The sequence below is a fragment of the Pleurodeles waltl genome, chromosome 8, assembly GCF_031143425.1.
Source record: "Pleurodeles waltl isolate 20211129_DDA chromosome 8, aPleWal1.hap1.20221129, whole genome shotgun sequence".
NCBI lineage: Eukaryota > Metazoa > Chordata > Amphibia > Caudata > Salamandridae > Pleurodeles > Pleurodeles waltl.
Window position 1 is genome coordinate 1,367,750,168 of NC_090447.1, and position 27,340 is coordinate 1,367,777,507.

Genomic DNA, 27,340 nt, shown 5'->3' on the forward strand with positions numbered 1-27,340 from the left:
AAGCAATGGGTGGTGTAAGCTGAGGTGCCCTCCTGACGAGTACCCTGGCACTTTTTTTTATATAAAAAACAAAAACTAATTAAGCATTAAGGTCGTGGTTTTAAAGGTTTCCCTTAACTCCCGATTCGTCAAACAAGTTACTGTGTTCAGAATGGTAAGGCACCTGCATGTGGGACACTTTCCTGCAGGCGCTGTGCTAGTGTAAGGATGGGGCGTGGATAGGCACAGTTCTTTAACCAAGAAAACAATATTTTTTGCCAACACTGCCAACTATGGCTCTTCTGCTGGCAGTCTTCATCTCTAAACACAAGCCCCTTTTCATGGGCATGATGCTCTGATTGCATTAGAGAATTGAATAGCAGTGGACATGTCAGCAGTACCAGTCCTGAGTTGATATAAAGGTACTCAATTCAGATCATTTAATTTACGGTTTTCTATATTCAACACAGCTGTCCCTAGTACAGACAGCAGATTTGCAAGACTGAGGGTAGACTGCAGGAGAATGATACAAGCAAATAGCTTGCCATATCCTTCCTGTCCTAATCCACTGTACTGCCAAGGTTCCTGCTCTCTTTCAGCCTTCCTCACTGTTCCTTTTCCTGTCATCATCTAATATTGCATCATGTAGGAGTGGTAGTAATGAAGGTCGTTAGACTGGACATCCTTGGCATGATATTCCTTCAGACGTTTTGCCTTCACCCCTCTATTTTTTGCTGAACCCATCTTAGTTGGCTTTGAGACTCCTGCTAACAATGGGTAAAGTGCTTGTGCTCTCACCCTTAAACATGGCAAAATTTGTGTACATTTGATTGGCAAGTTTAATTTACGTATAAGGTCCCTAGTAAATGATACTACATGTATTCAGGACCTGTATGCAAAGTGCTACTAATGGACAGAACCACTGCTTCTGCCACCCACTAAAGTAGCCCTTTAAAACATGTCTCTGGCCTGTAGTGCAGTTTTTAACTGTCATTTTAACCTGATAAACTACATCTTTAGCCACACCACATCCTTCCTTTTTAATGCATGTAGGTCACCCCTATGGTAGGCTCTAGAGGCTCATAGAGCAGGATGAGTGGCATTTAAATCGTAGGCTGTGTGTTTATGTTTTACATGCCCTGACAACGAAAAGCTCCAAAGGTTGTTTTTCACTGCAGAAAGGCTATCTCTCCCATCAATCAACACTGTGTTACCATACTAAAATTATAAATTCAGTTTGAGAACAGTTAGATAAATATTTCCAATCAATTGAATTGAAATTTAAAATCCTCTTCAACTCTAAAGTGAGATTTTAAGTTACTCTTCCGAAAATACCACTTTTAGAAACTTGATATTTTCCTTCCCAAAACAAATGTGCTTTTCTGCCAGTGTCGAGGGTCTCATGACCGTGAATGAGTCTCCTGAGGTGAATTGTATATTCCTTCCAGACATGGGTATAAAAGGGGTCTGGTGTAGGGGGAGTGGGTCTACTTGACAGGATGGCTTCGGAAAAGTAGAGTCCTGCCTGGATTACTCTTCAAGGGACCCAGTCTGCAGCACACACAAAGGAACCTGACCCCCAGGCCTTTGTCCCCCTAGAACGTTTGGAGCCAAACCCATGATAAAGGGAAGATCTGAACAGAACCAATTTAGGAGTAAGCCAGGGATAGCACCCACAGAAAGGCTGGCACTAGATATAAATGTGCAGTTAAATATTCTCTCATAAGAACACTCCTGGACCTGTGGAACATTCATAGGAAGGGCTGCCTTGCTCTGTTAAGGAAGACTGGACCTGCTTGCCTTGAGCCCAGGATCCCTAGAACTGTCTCTTAGGGTTAGTTGGCTGGCCTCCTATTTGAGCTACAGGGATACAGGAAGCTTCCGAAGGCCTCCCTGCAACTGCCCAGATGACCAGCACCACCAGAACTCTGCTGTTGGTATCTGCTGGAGTGACTTCTAATTCCTAAGGGGTGCCCTATAGGGCATAAACTCTTGGCTAGCATAAGACTGTACTCTTCCTGCAACAAATCCAGAAAATCTACACTCTAGGTGAAAATCAACAAGTTTGGGGTCTTCACAACCATGAGAAGCCTCACAGTGTCAGCAACAGTCACCACATCTCCCACCAACATGAAGTTCCAAAAGCAACCTGCTGTTTGTGCCAAACAGCAATTACTCACATCTCCTACCAATGCAAAGCTCCAATGACAACTGCACCTCACGCCGACATTGACTTCTGCACAACCCCCATCAACATGAAGCTTTTGCTGAGGCTCCTCATGTGGATTTGTAATTTGAGAAGCTAAACTCTTCACTGAGATTAATCTGGTCCCTCTGTCTGACGGCACAGTCACATTCAGCCTGAACTTGTGCTTTGGACCCGGTCAAGCGCAACCAGACACCCAGAAGTGGTGCTTTTTGCTTTATGGTTGTCACCTAGAACTTTAAAAATTCTTAATTCTGGCTATACTTATTGGATTTCTGTCATGTCTGTGTCATTTTGTTCAGTAAAATATACTCTATTGTTTCTAGATTGGTTTGTCTTATGTTTTCACTTTATTGTTCTCAGAATGCTGCATAAATAATATACACATTGCCTCTAAGTTAAGCCTGACTACCTTTGTGCCAAGCTACTAGAGGGCTAAGCACATGTTTTTTTTTGTGATGTTTGTGGTTCATCCTGAGAAGGATTGTGTTTATTACATTGATAAGCCCCCCCATCAACTAATAACCCAGTTTCTTACAATGGTAGAGTTCCTTCACCCGCAGATCTTCCAGGTTCCAAGTTCTGATCTATTGTACCTGATTAGGGTGTTGTGTAGCCATTTTAGCTATCGTTTTAGACACAATATTTTATCAAACTAGGCCCGCCACTGTGCACTTTAACCTAGATATGTTTTGTTCTAGCTTTGTTATATTATTTTAACAATATCCACATTTTCGGTCTTGTTTTATTTTTTCTATCTAGTTGTTCTTTGCCTAGGTCAGCACTGCTTTCTTAAACAAGACATTTCTTTCACTCTGTGCCTTTTTGAGGCTTCAGTGAGATAGGTTGCCGGCAGAAGTGGCACACTTTGTCTCCAATGTTCACAAAAACATATATACTCTTATGTGGGGATTCTTTCTTGGAACATCAGCTGTTTTATTATAAAAACACTACTTTGACCCATGTACGTTAGAGGGAGATTCCAGCCAGATGACTACAACTGTATGCTGATTGCTTCTTTGCAGCGGCTTATGTAGAATACAGGCCTCTTGCTCAGGTACGAGGGCACAATTTTAATCCTGTTGTGCTTCATCGTCCTAGTTATTGCAATACATTCTTTATTTTCAAAGATGCAGTTACTTCAATAAAACCTTATTGAACTTTACTCTGCCTCTGATTATCCTTGAATATGTGAGACTAATGTAACTGAGTGAAAACAGATGAGATCTGAGTGATCACGATTTCCCTGAGGAGTCCTTTTTATCATGTGCCCGGTTGCCCAATCCTCCCTACTCTTGGGTGGAGATGAGGCACTGCGAGTTAGCCGGAACAAACCCAGATTAGGTGGACAGGTGTCACATGGTGTGGGGTAAGACTCAGTCCCCCACAGTACAAGTGATTCTGCCGCCCATATCCAGTAGTCTCATTAGGATACTGAGAACGTACGCAACAAAGGTATCTGAAAAAGGGTCAGGTCAAGTATTTCCTAACTTTCTTTTAGGCATAGCGAGGCAAGAGCTTTGACATTTTTCCAAAATGAGGGGTCTGACAATCATATCAAGATTTTTCAGTCACCAACGCACTTATATGATGAAAGGTTTTGAATAAGAAATTCATCAGTTTATGGTGCATTATTTGTATTGCTTTAAGCTTTGGATATTTAACATCTGTATTGTTGACTCAAATATTGAAACTATGCCTAGCTAGATATGATTTTATAACACTGTTGCCTGTCTTCCCCTAGTGCAGACACTAGAGGATACAAAAATATCAAAACCAAAACCTAGCCCTTTGTAAGGCAACAGTAAAAGTTCAACCAATCATGCTACTTACATCTTGGTCAGTTCTAAAATCGGGGGGTAGAATACTATCTTCAAAAATCAAAGTGACAGTGATATTAATTGAACATACTTCATTGCCACTTTTACCACAGTGTGAAGTAGGTGCTGTAATGGGAAGTTGCTTGGAGGAATACACATTTTCCCAGGAGCCATCTGCCGGCATTCCTGAGCACAGGAGATGGGGAGACTCCGTCAGCAATCTTGCAGGTGTTGGCAGTGCAACTCACCTGCTAATTTCAGGCCTGCAAGTCCAAGTTAACTCCTTCCCACTTTATGTATTTTGTGTTTGCTTTTAAAATTATGGGATGGCTCGAGGTTTAGGCAAGGTTCTTAGTTGTGCGACGTTATGCAGTCAAAAGTCTGAATACCTCATTAATTCACCTAAGCAAGGTCAAGCAATGCTATTCCATATGGCTTCATCACCCCAAGTAGGTGGTCCATCACAAACACAACAGAACAAAATTTAATGCAATACATCATGACCATCATAACTATTATGCATAAATATCTTTGTCAGACACCACTCCCTTTTCTGATTTTCTGATAAAGTGGAAATAGATTATTGCACCAAGCACTCCCTTACTTATCACCGAGAACATGCCATAGTGCCAGTCAAAAGCGTCACATAACCTGGCCCGAGTTTTATTTAAACATGCTTCAAGAGTCTGAAAATGAGACCCTTTCATCAGGACCCTGAGTCTCACAATGATTAACACTTTTGTCTGCTGTTTGTTTTATCATGCAAATGCACGCTGTGCTTAGAAACAGTAAGACCAAGTTGCTAAGAACTACCTTTCTCAAGCTGTAATTAGTGCATGAGCATATTCAGGATCATCCCTAGACCAACAATTGAGGAAATATATTCTTTACACACACACGCTAAGGCCAAATTAATAGCCCTGGGTTTATCTAAGTGACTGTGTAATCACATTCACTGTATGTATTAAAAAACAAACTACTATAATATCAAGATTACCGCGTTCATTAACGAAACAATGCAAAACAAGTATGTGATAATACCAATAGGTCTGGCTTTAAAGTAATGTAGTATGGTATTGTGAAACATTTTAAGTAAATAGCAATGGAATGGATATGTTTTTGTGTTCAATCAAAGAACTGTAGAATAATATTGCTGTAGGTTAAATGTCAAGGTGATAGTTGCCCTCTCAAGCAGCGCCTAAAAATCCATGTATGTTAATGACTGCCCTGCTATCTGTGCTGCTCCAAGACAACAACAACATAAATTACCTAACTATCTAAGGCACTTAAATAGCATATCATTGTCATGTATGCGCACCTGAACGTTCATGCTTAGGCAGTTGGATAAATAACCAAAATGAACACAGCTGCATGGAAGCCAAGCACTTTTTTTTTGTGGAAGGACACAACCTCTTCCGAATCAAAACGTACTCTTGGCTCCTCATATAATTGACTGGACAGCTGCGCTCCTGAGCCAGGCCTTAAAAAAGCATCACTGTATAACTTCCATTTGGGTCCTTTCATAGCAAACAGTCGCCTCCAAATATGGACATTCAGAAGGTAGTGCAAAAATCTTAACACATTCAGCACACATCTTGAAACTTGATATCGTCAATTCTGAGCTCTGAACTACATTCACAGGATACACAGTTTACAAAAAACAGATGATTTATGAAATAAACATTTTACAAGTGGTAAAGTGCATCAGTGCTTTGATAAAGGCAGACAATACATTTCCAAAATCGTGTGTCTAGTCAAAACGAAATCAACCCTTAACAATTGGTGCTGTGATTTAGTGGAAGATCTAAGCAAATGTGTTTTTTTTTGTTTTGTTTGCACAAAACATCTTTAGAGTGTTTGAAATAGTGTTGAGTGAGGAAGAAACACAACACATCAAACCTGTTAATAATTTAGTGAATAAGCAATTTACTCTGTGACAAGCATCACTTTCCGCGCAGGCCTAGCAGGACTTAGATAGCATTATTTGAAAGTTTACAAGCTAGCCGAACTGCCACACTAAGCTAAATGGATCCGTATGTATAATTTATCACAGTTTGTTTTTCTCTTCGCTCTTTCTTCTTTCATTTTCTTGAAATAATCGCGGTGGTTCTCGCGCGTGTTGATTGTCTCACCTGACAGACACCCGGTGATTGACAGGAACAGAAACAGTTTCCATGGTGACTCCATGGTTGGCCGGCGGGGACTTTGATGCCCTGTTTGTGTGACGGTTAGCAGCTTTGACGTTTCCTCATTAAAGTTTAGCCTGTCGAGACAGAAAGCGGGCTTCGGTTAGGGAAACAGAGCGGCGAGTGGGCGCATGATAGGCAACTCAAAGGACAGCGATGGCCATTGGGACAATTAAAAGCATTGTTCAACAAGCTGTGCATGCACAATGTGTGCTGATACGGCACACGAACAACAGATGTGGTTTCATCTGTAAATAAAGAGCAACTCGGTGTCAGCCTGAAACATTTATCAAGTACATATTTGGTGTAAAACAGACTCCTTCCGACTTTCTTGCATATATGAATAGGCAAAACTACGAAACACTGCTATTATACGAATATTTTTCCTTACAAATAATGCACGTAAAATACAGTTTTGAAACTGGAAAACATGGAAGCGCCTGCACTCACCGCCCTACGAGATCTGTGCAGCACACTACCGGTGCTCGGTGACTTTGTTAGCACACTCTCCAGATCTTCTGCTTTCCAAGGGGAGCATGCCGCCATTTATTATTAATGCCAGCTGCCTTTGTTTCTCACTTGTCTGATAATCTATGATGCTGCATGATCTCTAGTTTGGTGAACAACCCTCCCACAGCATCCTCTTTGGGCCCGCCCTTTGGGAAATAAGTGCGCTCATGATTATTTAAGCCCTTCTCTCCCACGGATATGTGCATCTATTGAATAGGCGTAGCCCATTATTCACTCCCTGCCTACAATGTGTTCGCTCTAGGTAAATGACCTTGACTCTCTCAGAATTCCTTGGCAAAGTTAAACTGTAAATGCAGTAGTGGGGAAGTTGGTACACTGCCCTGTACTAGGTGTGAGGTTACTGTACATCAGTCGCCACATGCTACAAAGAAGTACAGTGCCTGCAAGCGACTGACAGAAAAGGCTAATGCAGATAATAAAGAGAGCGTTTGCAGCAAAGTACAGTTTTGATATTTTTAAGGGCATTGGAGTAGGTAGATTCTCCCTTTTTAAGTCTTGCCTACACAGAGCTTCAGCTGTTGATTGTCGAAAAGCCTATTGTGGACAATATCAACACTTAGAGTGGACTTCGGGTCGGCCCATTCCTTCATATTGGTTAGCTTTCTTATCAATCTCTTTTGCTTTGCTGTTATTTAGTGAGTTTCCTTCCTCTTTGCGTGTTTGTGCCTCACCTGAAGGGTAGCTTCTTTATGATCCATCCTTCTGATCAGATGACTTATCATTCCACTACTAATGTTCAGAGAACCGTTTTATTTCACTTTTAGCATTCCATGAGAGTGGAGGTTTGTTCTTGCACTCCCTCATGAGCTGCTCCTCCCTAACACAATGCCCCCTTATTTTCTTGTTTTTGCCCCAAGCTCTTCCATTGTTTCCTCACACTCTCCCAGTGTGTATATTTTCTTTTCTTTTTTTTTAACTTCTCAGCTAGCTTCTCCATTGCACCGTTTTCTTTCCCCATTGCATTCATCACTAAGCAACATTTATTTTTCCCTTCAACCACTATTGCTTCTCTGGAGCTCACATTTTGGGTCCTTATTTTATTTTAATTTTTTTCTTCAAATGCCCAGCACACAATGCTGCCAGGCTGCTTCTTTCTAAATAATTTACCTTTCACATAATTCTATTCATTTTTGCATGCATATATGTACATCATCATTTACACATATATTCACTATTTTTTGACAATGCTGTTCAGCAACAGCAATAACCATTTTTTGCTTTTTGCTCAACCGCGTTTTCAAAAACATTGGCAAAGAAGCCAATAGGTCTACAGTGATAAAAACCAAAAGGCAATATCTATTAGCCAATGTTTGTTACACAACGAATAGAGCACTACATAAACTGCAAGTAATTCATAGTTCCGCAAAACACAGACGTGGACACATACGTCATATACATGTAATTTTGAGAGACAGATCTCATTTGTACAGCAGAGTCACTGATGTAATTTAGATCACCAAAGCATAGTTTTAATTCTATTTTTTCTTCTGTGCTTGACCACATAAAAAGTGAAAAACAAAAACTTCAATATATCTTAGAAATGTTTAAACACCATGCGCCACATTACCAGCAATTTCTTTAGCTTCATATGTCACTTAGAGGTCACTTGGCTAATATGAAATTTAGGCTTTTAAACATGTCAAAGTGGCTGACATTTGCTAGCTGCAGATTTGCTTAGGGCAGATCTAGGGTGGAAGAAGAGACAAGTCATGCTTTTAAAGTCCCTCCTGAGGGCGATGTAAATTCACACAGCGACGCATACAGGTTATCTAATTTATGTCTCCGGTGATGTTTCTGTACCAGACCCGAATTTCCCTCGAGACCAGGGGTCTTCAAACTGGGGGGTGGGCCCGCTAGGGGGCCTTAAGTGATCCCAGGGGAGGGGGGGGCCAGGCTCTGACCAAAAGAAGCATTATGCAGGTAACAGGGCTTTGTTTTAAGCAGAAACATGTTATTGCATTTTTAAAAAGGTAACCGTACTTAACTGCAATGTTTAAACAAGTCTAGACATATTTAAAATTTGAAAACTCTGAAGGAGGGCCAGTGATTTTTATTTTTCAACTGGGGAGGGCATGGCATTAAAAAGTTTGGAGACCACTGCTCTAGACTAAAATCTTCATCTCCACTTCTACCTTTGACAGCACTTGATTTGTCACATTGTTTTCTGAAATAAAAAGATTCTGAAAAAAAGTTCCACTACCCTTGTGGCAAGGTCCATGCTAGATAAAAATCACAAATAAACTTTGCATTCTATACCTCACTATGTACAAGCAATATCAGACCATCGCAAAATCAGGAGAGAAATCACAACATGGTTCATTGCTTAGTAGCTTAATCGAAATATTATATGCAACCATATTCAGTTTGAAAACCCCCCTTAAGGAAACTCGAAAGCATGGCTTGAATAAGTTCACTTAAGAGGATGTGCACCTTTGGTCTCAAAGACACCGCTAACCTCATGAACATAATTTACATGCGATCTACCAGACTAGAAAGAAAGCAACAAATTAATGGAATTTGGGTGGAAGATGGATATATATTAGTTGCAATTGAAAGTTATCCTAGTATGCTATGGTTGGAGCCACTGGAATTATGCAATTTTGCAGCCACAGCATTTTCTGCATAATTGTAGATTTGCTTTATTTGTCACATAATCCATCTTCTCCAGCATAAGCTGCAGGTTTCAAATTGTTTCTATCAAAAACAGATCAAAAGTTACAAAAAATGCAGCAATAACTGTTGTCGCATAGTGAAAGGCTCTAAGCAAAGACTGACTTTCTATTGCTTATTTCTGAATTTGGGTGTTAAAGCAGCAGTGATGAGGTGAAACCAGAAAGTTATAAAGTGTAAAAAAAAGCCAAAATAATGAGAGAATACTAACACAAAAATGTGCCACATTATGCTGTATAATTAGCTTTTTCTGGCCACATAATTGAGTCAACTCTGCTACATAATTAGGTTCTCCTCTTCTGCAGAATCTCCCTGGCCCTTGCTATGGTTTAGAATTTAAATTAATTATTGCCATCTCAAGTAAGCAACCTAGTAAACCGGCAGTAGTTCCAAAAGCAATCTCACCTTGGCCGGGGCAGCAGTCGTCATATTGGGGGAAGAGATTTATGTTTGAGTGCCTCTTCTAAGAGAGTGCCTCAGTTGTCTACAAGTTTGGGGTGCCTCTTTCTACTTCTGCTACAACAGCAAATTGATGTCCTTGATGCTCAGCTACTCTATTTGGTCATCTGCTATGTATAAAGGTTCTTAGGAATAATATTTCTATATTTACCATTAAAGTTGACACCGGGTAAGCTTGTCTGCAACATTTTGCACTTCATATGGGTGTAGGGGGTTTGTGTCAATGTTACTGTTAGTGTTACCTGGTTTTTAAGTCATGGGAGTCATGGGAGAGGAACATGCTTTCTCATGTTTTGTGCTGCAAAGGAGAATTTCACCATGCTCACTTTTGTGATTTAGGGTAAGCATTCCAGAAAAGGCATTTACAATCTGTCTCTTCTTCACTGCAGGCACATTGTTACTTTCCAAATGTTAAATATAAATTAAACATAATATAATAAAAAACAAATATCTTCTATTTCAATACCAACTGCACATACATTTTATGTATAATATAAAAGACAAATATCTTCTATTTCAATAGCAAGTGCACATTTAGCGTTATAAAACGCATATGACCCATTCAGTTATATAAATGACACCAACTACTACTCTAGTGCTCTTAAGTAGATTGCGTCACCAGCTAGTTCTTTGTAAAACGAAATAATGAATGAATGCGAAATAAAGGGGGCCCACTCTTCATATAATATGCCCCTAGGTCATCTTGTTTGGGCTGAATTATGAAATCCTTAAGAAATCAATAGGTATTAAAATATAGACCACGCCAGACCAGTTTCTGCTAGATATCTCTTGAAATAATAAAACCCGAAGGAGAGCAAGTGACCATTTGATGTCTTATCTGAACTGTCTGCAATTTTTAAAACAACTCACAAAATATAATACACATTTCCTTTCATTCTTCTGCGTTGATGCCGGGTCCATTTCACAGCCAGCATGAAGAAGACTGATGGCTCTAAAAAACATAAAATGGTTGAAAATACAATAACAGGTGCTATCAGTGAACCTGGGAGATTGCATTGAGTGGGGTTGCTAAAACGATTAATTTAAATAGCAAAATAAAACCTAGATCTCGTATTGCTCCAATAAAGAAAGTTACGATGTGGCACAACTATGTGGTAGCCCTAGATTAATCTCCCAAGTTTGTGATAGTATGACCTTAAATTAAAAGGAACATTTTTAAGTTACTTAGACAATCATTGAAATTAGACATTCAACATCTAACATATCTGTTGAAAACCACCAATACTGATAGATGGGGGAAGAAGAGTGTCTTGTTAGTGGGACAATCAAATGCCTGCTTTTGTGGGAGGCACATTGTAAAGAAATGGCTCCCTGTTGCAGTTACCCCCCCACTTTTTGCCTGATACTGATGCTGACTTGACTAAGAAGTGTGCTGGGACCCTGCTAACCAGGCCCCAGCACCAGTGTTCCTTCACCTAAAATGTACCATTGTATCCACAATTGGCACACCCTGGCATTCAGATAAGTCCCTTGTAAACTGGTACTTCTAGTACCAAGGGCCCTGATGCCAAGGAAAGGTCTCTAAGGGCTGCAGCATGTCTTATGCCACCCTAGAGACCCCTCACTCAGCACAGACACACTGCTTACAAGCCTGTGTGTGCTAGTGAGAACAAAATGAGTAAGTCGACATGGCACTCCCCTCAGGGTGCCATGCCAGCCTCTCACTGCCTATGCAGTATAGGTAAGACACCCCTCTAGCAGGCCTTACAGCCCTAAGGCAGGGTGCACTATACCATAGGTGAGGGTACCAGTGCATGAGCACTGTGCCCCTACAGTGTCTAAACAAAACCTTAGACATTGTAAGTGCAGGGTAGCCATAAGAGTATATGGTCTGGGAGTCTGTTTTACACGAACTCCACAGCACCATAATGGCTACACTGAAAACTGGGAAGTTTGGTATCAAACTTCTCAGCACAATAAATGCACACTGATGCCAGTGTACATTTTATTGTAAAATACACCACAGAGGGCACCTTAGAGGTGCCCCCTAAAACTTAACCGACTATCTGTGTAGGCTGACTAGTTCCAGCAGCCTGCCACACTAGAGACATGTTGCTGGCCCCATGGGGAGAGTGCCTTTGTCACTCTGAGGCCAGTAACAAAGCCTGCACTGGGTGGAGATGCTAACACCTCCCCCAGGCAGGAGCTGTGACACCTGGCGGTGAGCCTCAAAGGCTCACCCCTTTGTCACAGCCCAGCAGGGCACTCCAGCTTAGTGGAGTTGCCCGCCCCCTCCGGCCACGGCCCCCACTTTTGGCGGCAAGGCTGGAGGGAACAAAGAAAGCAACAAGGAGGAGTCACTGGCCAGTCAGGACAGCCCCTAAGGTGTCCTGAGCTGAGGTGACTCTGACTTTTAGAAATCCTCCATCTTGCAGATGGAGGATTCCCCCAATAGGGTTAGGATTGTGACCCCCTCCCCTTGGGAGGAGGCACAAAGAGGGTGTACCCACCCTCAGGGCTAGTAGCCATTGGCTACTAACCCCCCAGACCTAAACACGCCCTTAAATTTAGTATTTAAGGGCTACCCTGAACCCTAGAAAATTAGATTCCTGCAACTACAAGAAGAAGGACTGCCTAGCTGAAAAACCCCTGCAGAGGAAGACCAGAAGACGACAACTGCCTTGGCTCCAGAAACTCACCGGCCTGTCTCCTGCCTTCCAAAGATCCTGCTCCAGCGACGCCTTCCAAAGGGACCAGCGACCTCGACATCCTCTGAGGACTGCCCCTGCTTCGAAAAGACAAGAAACTCCCGAGGACAGCGGACCTGCTCCAAGAAAAGCTGCAACTTTGTTTCCAGCAGCTTTAAAGAACCCTGCAAGCTCCCCGCAAGAAGCGTGAGACTTGCAACACTGCACCCGGCGACCCCGACTCGGCTGGTGGCGATCCAACACCTCAGGAGGGACCCCAGGACTACTCTGATACTGTGAGTACCAAAACCTGTCCCCCCTGAGCCCCCACAGCGCCGCCTGCAGAGGGAATCCCGAGGCTTCCCCTGACCGCGACTCTTTGAACCTAAAGTCCCGACGCCTGGGAGAGACCCTGCACCCGCAGCCCCCAGGACCTGAAGGACCGGACTTTCACTGGAGAAGTGACCCCCAGGAGTCCCTCTCCCTTGCCCAAGTGGAGGTTTCCCCGAGGAACCCCCCCCTTGCCTGCCTGCAGCGCTGAAGAGATCCCGAGATCTCTCCTAGACTAACATTGCGAACCCGACGCTTGTTTCTACACTGCACCCGGCCGCCCCCGCGCCGCTGAGGGTGAAATTTCTGTGTGGACTTGTGTCCCCCCCGGTGCCCTACAAAACCCCCCTGGTCTGCCTTCCGAAGACGCGGGTACTTACCTGCAAGCAGACCGGAACCGGGGCACCCCCTTCTCTCCATTCTAGCCTATGCGTTTTGGGCACCACTTTGAACTCTGCACCTGACCGGCCCTGAGCTGCTGGTGTGGTGACTTTGGGGTTGCTCTGAACCCCCAACGGTGGGCTACCTTGGACCAAGAACTAAGCCCTGTAAGTGTCTTACTTACCTGGTTAACCTAACAAATACTTACCTCCCCTAGGAACTGTGAAAATTGCACTGTGTCCACTTTTAAAACAGCTATTTGTGAATAACTTGAAAAGTATACATGCAATTTTGATGATTTGAAGTTCCTAAAGTACTTACCTGCAATACCTTTCGAATGAGATATTACATGTAGAATTTGAACCTGTGGTTCTTAAAATAAACTAAGAAAAGATATTTTTCTATACAAAAACCTATTGGCTGGATTTGTCTCTGAGTGTGTGTACCTCATTTATTGTCTATGTGTATGTACAACAAATGCTTAACACTACTCCTTGGATAAGCCTACTGCTCGACCACACTACCACAAAATAGAGCATTAGTATTATCTCTTTTACCACTATTTTACCTCTAAGGGGAACCATTGGACTCTGTGCATGCTATTCCTTACTTTGAAATAGCACATACAGAGGCAACTTCCTACATTGGTGGATCAGCGGTGGGATACAAGACTTTGCATTTGCTGGACTACTCAGCCAATACCTGATCACACGACAAATTCCAAAATTGTCATTAGAAATTCATTTTTGCAATTTGAAATTTTTCTAAATTCTTAAAAGTCCTGCTAGGGCCTTGTGTGTTAAGTCCCTGTTTAGCATTGTCTTTTAGAGTTTAAAAGGTTGTTAAAAGTTTGAAATTAGATTCTAGAAACAGTTTTAGATTCTTTAAAAAGTCTTCCAACTTTTAGCAAAATAATGTCTGATACAGAGATGAATGTGGTGGAACTCAACACCACACCTTACCTCCATCTTAAGATGAGGGAGCTAAGGTCTCTCTGTAATATCAAAAAAATAACCATTGGCTCCAGACCTACCAAAATTCAGCTCCAGGAGCTGTTGGCAGAGTTTGAAAAAGCCAACCCCTCTGAGGATGACTTCACAGAGGAAGAAATTAGTGACTTGGAGGGCAATTCCCCCCTTCCAGTCCTAAATAGGGAGACCAGGGCCTCTCAAGCCCTGTCTCCAAAAATGATAGTCAGAAATGTTGCTTCCCTCACAGGAGGGTCCAGCATTTCTGAAATCACTGAGGATGCTCTCAGTGAAGATGACCCCCTGTTAGCCAGGATGGTCAAAAGATTGGCTTTGGAAAAGCAGCTCCTAGCCATAGAAAGGGAAAGAAAAGAGATGGGCCTAGGTCCCATCAATGGTGGCAGCAACTTAAATAGGGTCAGAGATTCTCCTGACATCCTAAAAATCCCCAAAGGGATTGTAACAAAATATGAAGATGGTGATGACATCACCAAATGGTTCACAGCTTTTGAGAGGGCTTGTGTAACCAGAAAAGTGAACAGATCTCACTGGGGTGCTCTCCTTTGGGAAATGTTCACTGGAAAGTGTAGGGATAGACTCCTCACACTCTCTGGAACAGATGCAGAATCTTATGACCTCATGAAGGGTACCCTGATTGAGGGCTTTGGATTCTCCACTGAGGAGTATAGAATTAGATTCAGGGGGGCTCAAAAATCCTCGAGCCAGACCTGGGTTGATTTTGTAGACTACTCAGTAAAAACACTAGATGGTTGGTTAACTGGAAATGAAGTGTGTGACTATGTTGGGCTTTATAATTTGTTTATGAAAGAACACATTTTAAGTAACTGCTTCAATGAAAAGTTGCATCAGTATCTGGTAGACCTAGGTCCAATTTCTCCCCAAGAATTGGGAAAGAAGGCAGACCACTGGGTCAAGACTAGGGTAACCAAAACTTCCACTGTGGGTGACCAAAAGAAAGGGGTTACAAAAACTCCCCAGGAGAAAGTGGGTAACACTAGAAACAAAGAAAAAGAGTCCTCTGTAGGCCCCCAAAAACCAGAACAGGTGGGTGGGCCCCAAGACACAACCCAAAACAAAGGTGGGTACCAGGGTAAGAACTGGGATGCCACTAAGGCATGGTGCCACAACTGTAAACAGTCTGGGCACCACACCAAGGACACTTCTTGTCCCAAAAACAAACCCCAGAACAAAATTCCTGGGGTAACCAGTGTAGCCATGGGAGATGACTCCTCAGATGAGGAGGTCTTCCTAGCCTTCAACTGGAAACAGGGCCCAACAGGTGAGTTGGAGATTCCAGAGGGAAGTAGACACTTCCACCACCTACTGGTGAATGGGATCCCAACCACTGCCCTGAGAGACACTTGTGCCAGTCACACTATTGTGCATGACAGGCTGGTGCTCTCAAACCAGTACATCCCAGGTGAGACTGCCAGGGTAAGAGTTAGCCTAGACAGGGTCACTAAGAGGCCTGTGGCTTTAGTGCCCATAGAAGTGGGTGGCACTCTTAGCTGGAGAAGGGTAGTAGTCAGTACAGACCTCCCCCTTGATTGTCTCCTTGGAAATGACTACCCAGAGGTTAGTCAGAGCCCAAGAGGGGAACTGGTCCAGTGCCAGTCCTCTCCCAAGGATTCTGGAAGTCCTGCCTCTGCAGTAAATGCAAGCAGGCCCCAGAAGAAGAAGAAAAGAAAACAGAGTAGGAAGGGTGGACAACCTTTAGCCAAGGTTACAGCAAGCCAAGGAGATTCTACTCCAGTAGGGGAGAACTCCAAAAATGGCCCTGATAAAGTCCAACCTGACCCACAAGAAGTCCTGGCTAGTCAGGCAACTGTTAAACCTGAGTGGGTGGCTCCTCAGCTAACAGAAGAAAGAGTGGAAGAAGGGTGTTTACTACAAGATGTGGTAACCCCCCACTCTAATACAGCAGACAGGCAACCTGAACCCAAAGAGGCCTGTAACTTAGCCCCTTCCCTTTTAGGTGAAGAGCTAAAGGTGTGGTTCTGGGCACTGACAGCTGTCAGTGGCCTCTGCTGGGTGTTAGCCTTTATGGCTGCACTATCCTTAGCATGGTGGTCTGACCCCATGCCAAATAGCAAGTTAGACCCCCTGACCCTATTGGTCATGGTGGGGTTACTCCAGCTCTGGGTAACCTCTCTGGGTAAGCTAGGGGTGACCCTGGCCAAGATAAGGTTAGCAGAGGTGGACACCTCTAAGACCAAAATAGAAAGAATGGGTGGAGACATTGAAGAGGCAGACAAGAGGCAATTCAGACTAGGTCCTATCACTGTGGAAGTGGGTCAGTTCCCCAAAGGGAATGACCTGAACAGAAGGATGTAAGGCAGAGTAGGCCCTGCAACTAACCAGCCTATTTCTCCTACTCTTCCTCGCCTGACAGACTAGGAAGACTCTCCCAGCTTGGGCTGAGTCTCCTGGCCTGTAGGCTGGGGGGGGCTTGTGTAAAGAAATGGCTCCCTGTTGCAGTTACCCCCCCACTTTTTGCCTGATACTGATGCTGACTTGACTAAGAAGTGTGCTGGGACCCTGCTAACCAGGCCCCAGCACCAGTGTTCCTTCACCTAAAATGTACCATTGTATCCACAATTGGCACACCCTGGCATTCAGATAAGTCCCTTGTAAACTGGTACTTCTAGTACCAAGGGCCCTGATGCCAAGGAAAGGTCTCTAAGGGCTGCAGCATGTCTTATGCCACCCTAGAGACCCCTCACTCAGCACAGACACACTGCTTACAAGCCTGTGTGTGCTAGTGAGAACAAAATGAGTAAGTCGACATGGCACTCCCCTCAGGGTGCCATGCCAGCCTCTCACTGCCTATGCAGTATAGGTAAGACACCCCTCTAGCAGGCCTTACAGCCCTAAGGCAGGGTGCACTATACCATAGGTGAGGGTACCAGTGCATGAGCACTGTGCCCCTACAGTGTCTAAACAAAACCTTAGACATTGTAAGTGCAGGGTAGCCATAAGAGTATATGGTCTGGGAGTCTGTTTTACACGAACTCCACAGCACCATAATGGCTACACTGAAAACTGGGAAGTTTGGTATCAAACTTCTCAGCACAATAAATGCACACTGATGCCAGTGTACATTTTATTGTAAAATACACCACAGAGGGCACCTTAGAGGTGCCCCCTAAAACTTAACCGACTATCTGTGTAGGCTGACTAGTTCCAGCAGCCTGCCACACTAGAGACATGTTGCTGGCCCCATGGGGAGAGTGCCTTTGTCACTCTGAGGCCAGTAACAAAGCCTGCACTGGGTGGAGATGCTAACACCTCCCCCAGGCAGGAGCTGTGACACCTGGCGGTGAGCCTCAAAGGCTCACCCCTTTGTCACAGCCCAGCAGGGCACTCCAGCTTAGTGGAGTTGCCCGCCCCCTCCGGCCACGGCCCCCACTTTTGGCGGCAAGGCTGGAGGGAACAAAGAAAGCAACAAGGAGGAGTCACTGGCCAGTCAGGACAGCCCCTAAGGTGTCCTGAGCTGAGGTGACTCTGACTTTTAGAAATCCTCCATCTTGCAGATGGAGGATTCCCCCAATAGGGTTAGGATTGTGACCCCCTCCCCTTGGGAGGAGGAACAAAGAGGGTGTACCCACCCTCAGGGCTAGTAGCCATTGGCTACTAACCCCCCAGACCTAAACACGCCCTTAAATTTAGTATTTAAGGGCTACCCTGAACCCTAGAAAATTAGATTCCTGCAACTACAAGAAGAAGGACTGCCTAGCTGAAAAACCCCTGCAGAGGAAGACCAGAAGACGACAACTGCCTTGGCTCCAGAAACTCACCGGCCTGTCTCCTGCCTTCCAAAGATCCTGCTCCAGCGACGCCTTCCAAAGGGACCAGCAACCTCGACATCCTCTGAGGACTGCCCCTGCTTCGAAAAGACAAGAAACTCCCGAGGACAGCGGACCTGCTCCAAGAAAAGCTGCAACTTTGTTTCCAGCAGCTTTAAAGAACCCTGCAAGCTCCCCGCAAGAAGCGTGAGACTTGCAACACTGCACCCGGCGACCCCGACTCGGCTGGTGGCGATCCAACACCTCAGGAGGGACCCCAGGACTACTCTGATACTGTGAGTACCATAACCTGTCCCCCCTGAGCCCCCACAGCGCCGCCTGCAGAGGGAATCCCGAGGCTTCCCCTGACCGCGACTCTTTGAACCTAAAGTCCCGACGCCTGGGAGAGACCCTGCACCCGCAGCCCCCAGGACCTGAAGGACCGGACTTTCACTGGAGAAGTGACCCCCAGGAGTCCCTCTCCCTTGCCCAAGTGGAGGTTTCCCCGAGGAACCCCCCCCTTGCCTGCCTGCAGCGCTGAAGAGATCTCTCCTAGACTAACATTGCGAACCCGACGCTTGTTTCTACACTGCACCCGGCCGCCCCCGCGCCGCTGAGGGTGAAATTTCTGTGTGGACTTGTGTCCCCCCCGGTGCCCTACAAAACCCCCCTGGTCTGCCCTCCGAAGACGCGGGTACTTACCTGCAAGCAGACCGGAACCGGGGCACCCCCTTCTCTCCATTCTAGCCTATGCGTTTTGGGCACCACTTTGAACTCTGCACCTGACCGGCCCTGAGCTGCTGGTGTGGTGACTTTGGGGTTGCTCTGAACCCCCAACGGTGGGCTACCTTGGACCAAGAACTAAGCCCTGTAAGTGTCTTACTTACCTGGTTAACCTAACAAATACTTACCTCCCCTAGGAACTGTGAAAATTGCACTGTGTCCACTTTTAAAACAGCTATTTGTGAATAACTTGAAAAGTATACATGCAATTTTGATGATTTGAAGTTCCTAAAGTACTTACCTGCAATACCTTTCGAATGAGATATTACATGTAGAATTTGAACCTGTGGTTCTTAAAATAAACTAAGAAAAGATATTTTTCTATACAAAAACCTATTGGCTGGATTTGTCTCTGAGTGTGTGTACCTCATTTATTGTCTATGTGTATGTACAACAAATGCTTAACACTACTCCTTGGATAAGCCTACTGCTCGACCACACTACCACAAAATAGAGCATTAGTATTATCTCTTTTACCACTATTTTACCTCTAAGGGGAACCCTTGGACTCTGTGCATGCTATTCCTTACTTTGAAATAGCACATACAGAGGCAACTTCCTACACACATCTCATAGGAACTGAGTTTCAAAGTTCATTTTGTTTTGCCAGATGGTTGGCAAATTTCCTCCACTTAAAGTAGTAGTTGTATGGTACATCACCTTCTACCTATCAAAATACTAGCAAAATATTATTCTCAAATAAACATTTTCAATCAACTATTGATAATATTAAAATTTGCGTTTTATCACAATCACATAGGACTGAGGCCCTTTCCCCCACCCTTTTCCGCTTTACCTCAAGGTTGTCCGCATTATAATTCTGCTGTTATGACCTCTGACATGCAACAAGGCTGGCCTGCAGAAATTATCCTTAGAAGATAGATATGTCAAATAGTGTTAACAAAACATCAGTTTCTCAGCACTTAATGATGCCTCCAACTCAATTACATAGCCATATGTCTACATTTTCTGGTAGCTTCATTCCCAGAAGGCAGAGAGTCCAATTTGAAGAGATCAAGAATGATGAGACTCTAGCAGCAAAATATTGGAATCATATGCTCTTGTTTCCCAACATGCAATAATTTCACTGGAGCGATGCCCAGTATCCACTTTTAGCTTTCAGTGCAGTGTGTGTTTTGTATTTTCAAGCTTTTCAAGGCATTATAAAGGTATTCTATAGTGAGTTCCTAAGGTTCCATAATGTCCCTTTAATTCAACATAATGCATCAAGGATAGTCATTTATTAAGACATTAATGGTCAATCTCAGGTGTGGCCCTGTCCTTATGGTAAAAGATGCTCGAATCCCCACCACCTCACTCAACACGTTTTTGCAGACATGAAGAGTGTCTTTAAGGCTGTGCAAAGGCCAGCCTGACAGACACTTTTTATGTTCAGGTAAGGCATCCAGGCCTCTGTGCAAGCGTCTTTGCTGCCTGAGTTGACATTTGCTGGGATGATGATTTCACAGCCCCGTGGGCGTGACTTTCTAAGTTAGGCAAAAGTGCCTTGAGGTCCTCCCCCTCATGATGAGTGGGGCGCATCAGAGACCGACTCGGACCGGTGCACTTCAGTGTTAGGGCAGTGTCTCCACAGAGTGGGGTGGGGTCAGCAGACTTACTGATGGCATCCTGTTCTAACAAGTAAGTTTCTGCTGCCAAAGGTCAGCCAATGAGAGGAGGCAGCAGTCCCAAGTCTACAGAAAACTCAGAGGCTGCTCTTCCGCCACCCAAGACCAACGCTGCGGCCCAGTAAGTTATTTTTTTTGTAATCTTTGGTGTGTGCATGTTTGCATTTGTATTAGTGCATGCATGCTATGAATGGGTGTGTGCCTGTGTTTGTGCTTGTGAATGGTGGGTTTATGTGTGCATGGTTGTGAATGAATGGGTGTGAGCAACTGTGCATGTAGATTGGTGAGTATGTATATCTGTGCATGTGTGGACCGCTCAACCATTCAAAATATTGGCCACCACTGCTTAATATCCCTCTCACTTTTTATTCTATTGCTGTCTTTTATTGATTGGCATACCCACTTTAAGGTACCAGGTTATTCTGAAGAAGAGTGGTCAAAAAGTCCTATGCTGTTTTCTAAGACATTTATTATTGGCAAAATCAATTATATCCTACTAATTCTAATTTACCTGGCTAGATTAAAATTACAAACGTTTATTTATTTTCCTGCTTCTCACATTTTGACTGTGTGTTGGATTCTGATTTTGCTATTTGTGTTACTCTGGGCACTTCACTACTGCTGACCAGTGCTCAAGTGCAAGTGCTCCCTGTGTAAAAGGTATGTGTAATTGTTTTTTCTATGATTGGCACATTTATTTTACTATTAAGTCCTTAATAAAGTGCACTAGAGGTGCCAGGGTGTGTACATCAAAAGCTATTAGTGGGCCTGCTGCACTAATTGTTCCACCCACATGAGTAGCCCTCTAAACATGGCTCAGACCTGCCACTGCAGTGTCTGCGTGCACAGTTTTAAACTGCCAATTCAACCTGCCAAGTGTATCCATTTGCCAGGCCCAAACCTTCCCTTTTTATACATGTGAGGCACCCCTAAGGTAGGCACTAGGTAGCACCATGGGCAGGGTGCAGTGTATGTCAAAGGTGGGACATGTACTGATGTGTTTTACATGTCTTAACAGCGAAATACTGCCAAATTTGGTTTTCACTGTTGCAAGGCCTAGCTCTCTCGTAGGTTAACATGGGGGCTACCTTTAATTAACTTTTAAGTGCAGTTTCCCTTAGGGAGCAGATAGAGATGAACTCACAATTTAAAAATACATCTTTTAGTAAAGTTGGTTTTTAAATTGCCAGTTTGAAAATGCCACTTTTAGAAAGTGGGTATTTTCTTGCTCAAACCATTCTGTGACTCTGTCTGCTTGTGTCTGGGTCAGACTGACAATTGGGCTGTTTATGAATCCCCTCTAGACAGTGACACAAAGGGAGCTGGGGTGTAGCCTGCATATCCTGATGGGCCATCTGGGCTGGAGTGGAGGGAGGACTGGTCACTTACACATGAATGGGCTGTGCCTACCCTCACACAATGCAGTCTCCAACCCCCTGGTCCGAGTCTGGAGTCAGGCCTGGTCAAGGCAGGATCTTGTGAACAAGAAAGACTTTTCTTTGAAGTTTGCCTACTTCAAAGGCAGAAAGGGCTATAAGTAGTGGACCCAAAACCTCAGATTTTCAGATTAATACTGGAACCAAGAGGAACCTCTGCCAAGGAGAAGAGCTGGAGGAGGAGTACTGCCCCTTTGCCTGTGACCGTGCTTTGCTGGGTTGGCCTGCAGTTGCTGCTTCTGCCTGAAAGAGGACAAAGACTGGACTTTGTGGTATATTCCTGCTTGTGAAGTGTCTCCAAGTGCTTGGACTGAGCTTGCCTGCTGCTTTGAAGTCTCAGGACCATCAAAGACTTCCCCTGCCAGTACTTGGACTCTCTGCTGGGACTCCTGCCCAGCCAAGTTGTGCCCAATCCAGACCCTGGGCCCTTGAAAGGTAAAGCTGGTAGTAAAAGGACTGAAATTCACGCACAGAAAGCAGCACGGGGAAAACTTATATGCACCACCTGCAACACGGCTGTAAAAACAATGCACCACCCACCTCATGGCTGATATAGACATCACCTGCATCGCAGCTGGAGAAATGATGCAACACCTGCTTGCGGCTGTTAAAAACAACGCAAACCTCATGCAGCATAGTTTTCCATCACTGTGCGGCCAGACTTCTCACACATAATTACTGAGCGTCAAAATCATTCCGAACCTGCATGGATCCGAGGTGCCTCATCCTGAAACATGCATCGACTGAAGGAGAAATTATGCACGGCCTCAGTTGCGAGTAAGGAATCGATGTATCACTGACTTCTCATGTATGCTCACCCGTACGGCTTTATCTTTGATGCACACCAGGTACTTTGTGTTTCCATTGTTTTCTGTGGACTAAGAATCTATTATTTTTAAAATTCATAACTCTACTTGTATATGTTGATTTTTTGTCATTTTGGCCTTGTCTGATTCAGATAAATATTGCCTGTTTTTCTAAACTGGTGTGATGCCCATTTTGTAGTGTCTTCACTGTATTACTGTGTGTGTTGGTACAAATACTCTACACATTGCCTTTGAGATAAGCCTGACTGCTTTTGCAAAGCTACTAAGGGGGTTAGCAGGGGTTATCTAAGTGTGCAACTCAATTGCCCTGCCTAGAGTGAGTGTCCCTGCTTAGAGTGCAAGCTGACTGCCAACCAGAGACCCCATTTCTAACAGTAAGAGTAAGCAACTTTAACCATGCATGGCAATTAAATAATGCAGGGTCAGCACAAAACCTAAAATGCGTAAAATGCTAAAGTTAAAGTATTGCCTTAACCTTAATTCCTACCCCTGATATCATGCACGCAAGATGTAAATGAGAGCTTGATTGAGTATGTTGGTGAGTGTACATGATTTCATCAGTAAGCTCATGTATTAGGAAATAAAGCTAAATTGTACTCTTGGTTCTTCTAGTGGATATCTAATGGAATTTTGATGAAGTAAAGTGACATTGAGGACAGGACGGTAAGCTTGGTGGTATGCAGATTATGTCATACTGTAGTTAATGAAAAATAAAATAATTGTGTTTCATCTACGGCTACTTGTTAGAAATGGTGTCTTTGGTTGGCAGACAGGTTACCTACTGTCCAAGCAAGGACCCGCACTCTAGTCAGGGTAAAAGAGAATCACCCTCAGCTAACCCCCTGCTTACCCTCTTGGTAGCTTGGCAGAGCAGTAGGCTTAACTTCAGAGTGCTAGGTGTAAAGTATTTGTAACAACACACACAGTAACTTAATGAAAACACTACAAAATGACAACACAGGTTTAGAAAAATAGGATGTATTTATCTAAACAAAACAAGACCAAAAATGACAAAAATCCATAATACTCAAGTCAAGTAATCAATTAAAAAGCAAAAAGAGTCTTCATGTAATTTTTAACACACTAACACTGTTAGCGTGAAAATGTACCTTGGGCACGTAAAAAATAACCCCGCTCGGGCGAGTGTGCGTCAAAAAGGGCTTGCGATGCGTCGATTTCACTCATGAACGAGACCTTGCGTCGTTTCTCCTTTCGTCAGGTTGGGGCGTGTTCTTCTCTACGCAGGACAGCGATGCGTCAGTCTGGTCAGCACTCTCGGGTCCGGGCAGGCCTTGCGTTGTTTTTACACGCCCAGCGGAGCTTGAGTCCGAAATCCAGCCGCACGATGATCTGAAAACCACGCAGCGCGGGTGACGATATCACCAGCCTCAGTCAGCAATGCTGCGCGCCACTTCTCCAGCTCTGTGCGTTGATTCTTCATTCACATTGCAGGTGAGTGTTGATTTTCAGCTGCGAAGCCGGTTGCGCGTTGATTTTCCAGACACAGATTGGAGTTGCGTTGATCTTATCCCCGCACGGCGTTCTATGTGTGGATTTCTTCCTCTTAGGCTGCTAGCTTCTCCTTTCAGGGTCCCAGGAACTGGATGGGCACCACAGGGCAGAATAGGAGTCACACCAGAGACTCCAGGTGCTGGCAGAGAGAAGTCTTTGCTGTCCCTGAGACGTCAAACAACAGGAGGCAAGGTCCACATCAAGCCCTTGGATATCTTCACAAGATGGAAGGCACACAAAGTCCAGTCTTTGCCCTCTTACTCTGGCAGAAGCAGCAACTGCAGGATAGCTCCACAAAGCACAGTCACAGGCAGGGCAGCTCTTCTCCAGGCAGAGGTTCCTCTCGGTTTCCAGAAGTGTTCTAAAGTCTGTGGTTTTGGGTGCCCTTCTTATAACCAATTTCCCCTTTGAAGAAGGCCTACTTCAAAGCAAAGTCTCTCTTGAATGTGAAATCCTGCCTTGCCCAGGCCAGGCCACAGACACTCACCAGGGGGTTGGAGACTGCATTGTGTGAGGGCAGGCAGGCACCCTTTCAGGTGTGAGTAACCACTCCTCCACCCCTCCTAGCACAGATGGCTCATCAGGATATGCAGGCTACACCCCAGCTCCCTTTCTGTCACTGTCTAGTGTGAGGTGCAACCAGCCCAACTGTCAAAAGACCCAGACAGGGAATCCACAAACAGGCAGAGTCACAGATATGGTATAAGCAAGAAAATGCGCACTTTCTAAAAGTGGCATTTTCAAACACACAATCTTAAAATCAACTTTACTAAAAGATGTATTTTTAAATTGTGAGCTCAGAGACCCCAAACTCCACATGTCCATCCGCTCCCAAGGGGGAATCTACACTTTAATCAGATTTAAAGGTAGCCCAATGTTAACCTATGAGAGGGACAGGCCTTGCAACAGTGAAAAATGAAGTTAGCAATATTTCACTGACAGGACATATAAAACACATTATTATATGTCCTACCTTAACGATACACTGTACCCTGCCATTTGGGCTACCTAGAGCCTACCTTAGGGGTGCCTTACATGTAAGAAAAGGGTAGCTTTAGGCCTGGCAAGTGGGTACACTTGCCAAGTCAAATTTACAGTTAAAACTGCACACACAGACACTGCAGTGGCAAGTCTGAGACATGATTACAGAGGTACTTATGTGGATGGCACAACCAGTGCTGCAGGCCTACTAGCAGCATCTGATTTACAGGCCATGGGCACCTCTAGTGCACTGTACTAGGGACTTACTAATAAATCAAATATGCCAATCATGGATAAGCCAATTACATACACATTTTGTAAAGGATCACTTGCACTTTAGCACTGGTTAGCAGTGGTAAAGTGCCCAGATTAACAAACAGCAAAAACAGAGTCCAGCACACATCAACAATCTGGTAAACAGAGGCAAAAAGTTGAGGGAGACCACGCCAAGGATGAAAAGTCTAACACTAGTTATTACTGATTCAATTTGTGAAATTCTATATATATATGATATATTATTATATTCTATGGGTGAAATTAAGTGTGATACAAAACGTGCATGTCTGGGTGTTATTTAATCATAGTACTTAAACTTTAGTACTTTACCTTATAAAGTTCATGCTTGTTTAGGCTTTAAGTGGCCAGAACAAAGCACTTACTGCTAACATTATCTCATCATTAACTTCTCTAAGTAAAATTGATAGTGTGTTTTTAAATATTCCTCCACCTATTAAGTGTCTAAAAAAGCATGGAGTAGTTCCCCCCAAAAAAATTCGGAAAACCACATCCTACACACATAGGCTCCCAGTTGCATTACTCACATGCTACAAAATACAGTTCACAAACCCATGGTCATTGATCTCTGCCTCGCTAATTGCTTCTGTGCAGAGATATCTGCCACAGAGATTTCTGTACAGGTAGGTATACTTTTAACTAGTAAGTATGAAAGAAACAAGGGGGAGTGCTTGAAAAATGAGATACTTTCTACTCAGTTGGAGGAAGTAGGTAAATTTAATCAGGGAGTTTAGTGAGACAAGGGGACAAATCCATACAAGAGTAAGAAGACTTCTAAATTCACTACAGCTTGAAAGTGTCAAAACAGGTGTAAATTTACCCCAGCCATGTTTTGCAGAGAGACAAGCACCACTCATGGCAAACCATTTGCACTGCAACAAACTCCCATAGAAAGAATGTAGGCATGGGATTAAAATAGCACCCTAAAGGAACTAATGTTAAATTAATTCAAATAGTCAACATTTAAATGTATATAACTATGTATTTAAATTATTAAAACGATTTATAATTATGTTTAACTAATATAATACTTGAGGAAAGTGACTGTAATGCTATCTATATTTAACCACCGACTCCATCTTGACCACTGACTCCATTTTGTGCTTAGCTTAGCTTCAAATGGCGTCACATTGGTGGTGCAGGTATTTTTCCATGCACATCTTGGTAACATGTTTTCGCTTTTCTGACCACGGAAGGGAACACAACATGGGGGATGCAACGTTGATAAGAGTGTACAAGGATGAGAATGTTTATGGCAGAGAAGGGTACAGCCCGGTCTTGGAAATACACCTTGGTATATGGCCAGTCTCTTGCATGTTTTTTCAATACTGACCCAGTACAGCCAGTGCTTGAATTTCACAACTTACTCAGAGGGAGGGGGTTTCTAGAACCTTCCTCTTAAGTTTGCTTAAAGTATATAAGGTGGGGAAGCTTGACACTGTGGTGGAAGGAACTCATTTCTGAGAGTGGACAAATTGCTCAGAACAATCCCATTGGGGAAGTTTCTCCAGTATCAGCTGTCACGGGTTCCACAGCTTGAAGTTGGAAGACAAGGATGATGTTGGATTCGATCCCCATGGTGATGCATTTTTAATTGTTAATATCTAGCTTTACAGTGTGCATGCATAAATATACGTATTCACTGCATATATATTCATTGTTGATATATTGTATTTTCTCTGATTATTATCCAACTGCTGTGATATTTTAGTGGTTGCACGTGTGCTGCTGCATTCACATTAAGTGATCACATTATTATTTTAACATATTTGTATTTGAGACCTGGGAAGTGCCTTAATAAATTCATTACTCAGACTAAGAGTGCTGCATTCGTCTCATTCTTTAGCTTTGTTCCCTCTGAGTCTGAAGCAAAGCAGAACAGTGGGCAAGGTGGA

General features: G+C 43.8%; 1 protein-coding gene across 6 annotated transcripts in view; it reads right to left on the bottom strand.

The window, feature by feature from the left end:
* CNTN5 (contactin 5) overlaps nt 1-27,340 on the bottom strand; it is a 3,179,309-nt gene that overhangs the window by 1,644,221 nt on the left and 1,507,748 nt on the right. For all 6 annotated transcript variants that reach the window (XM_069202389.1, XM_069202386.1, XM_069202392.1 and 3 more), the window contains one exon: nt 6,138-6,268. In XM_069202389.1, coding sequence (XP_069058490.1) covers nt 6,138-6,268 — 131 coding nt within the window. The remainder of the gene's footprint in view (nt 1-6,137; nt 6,269-27,340) is intronic.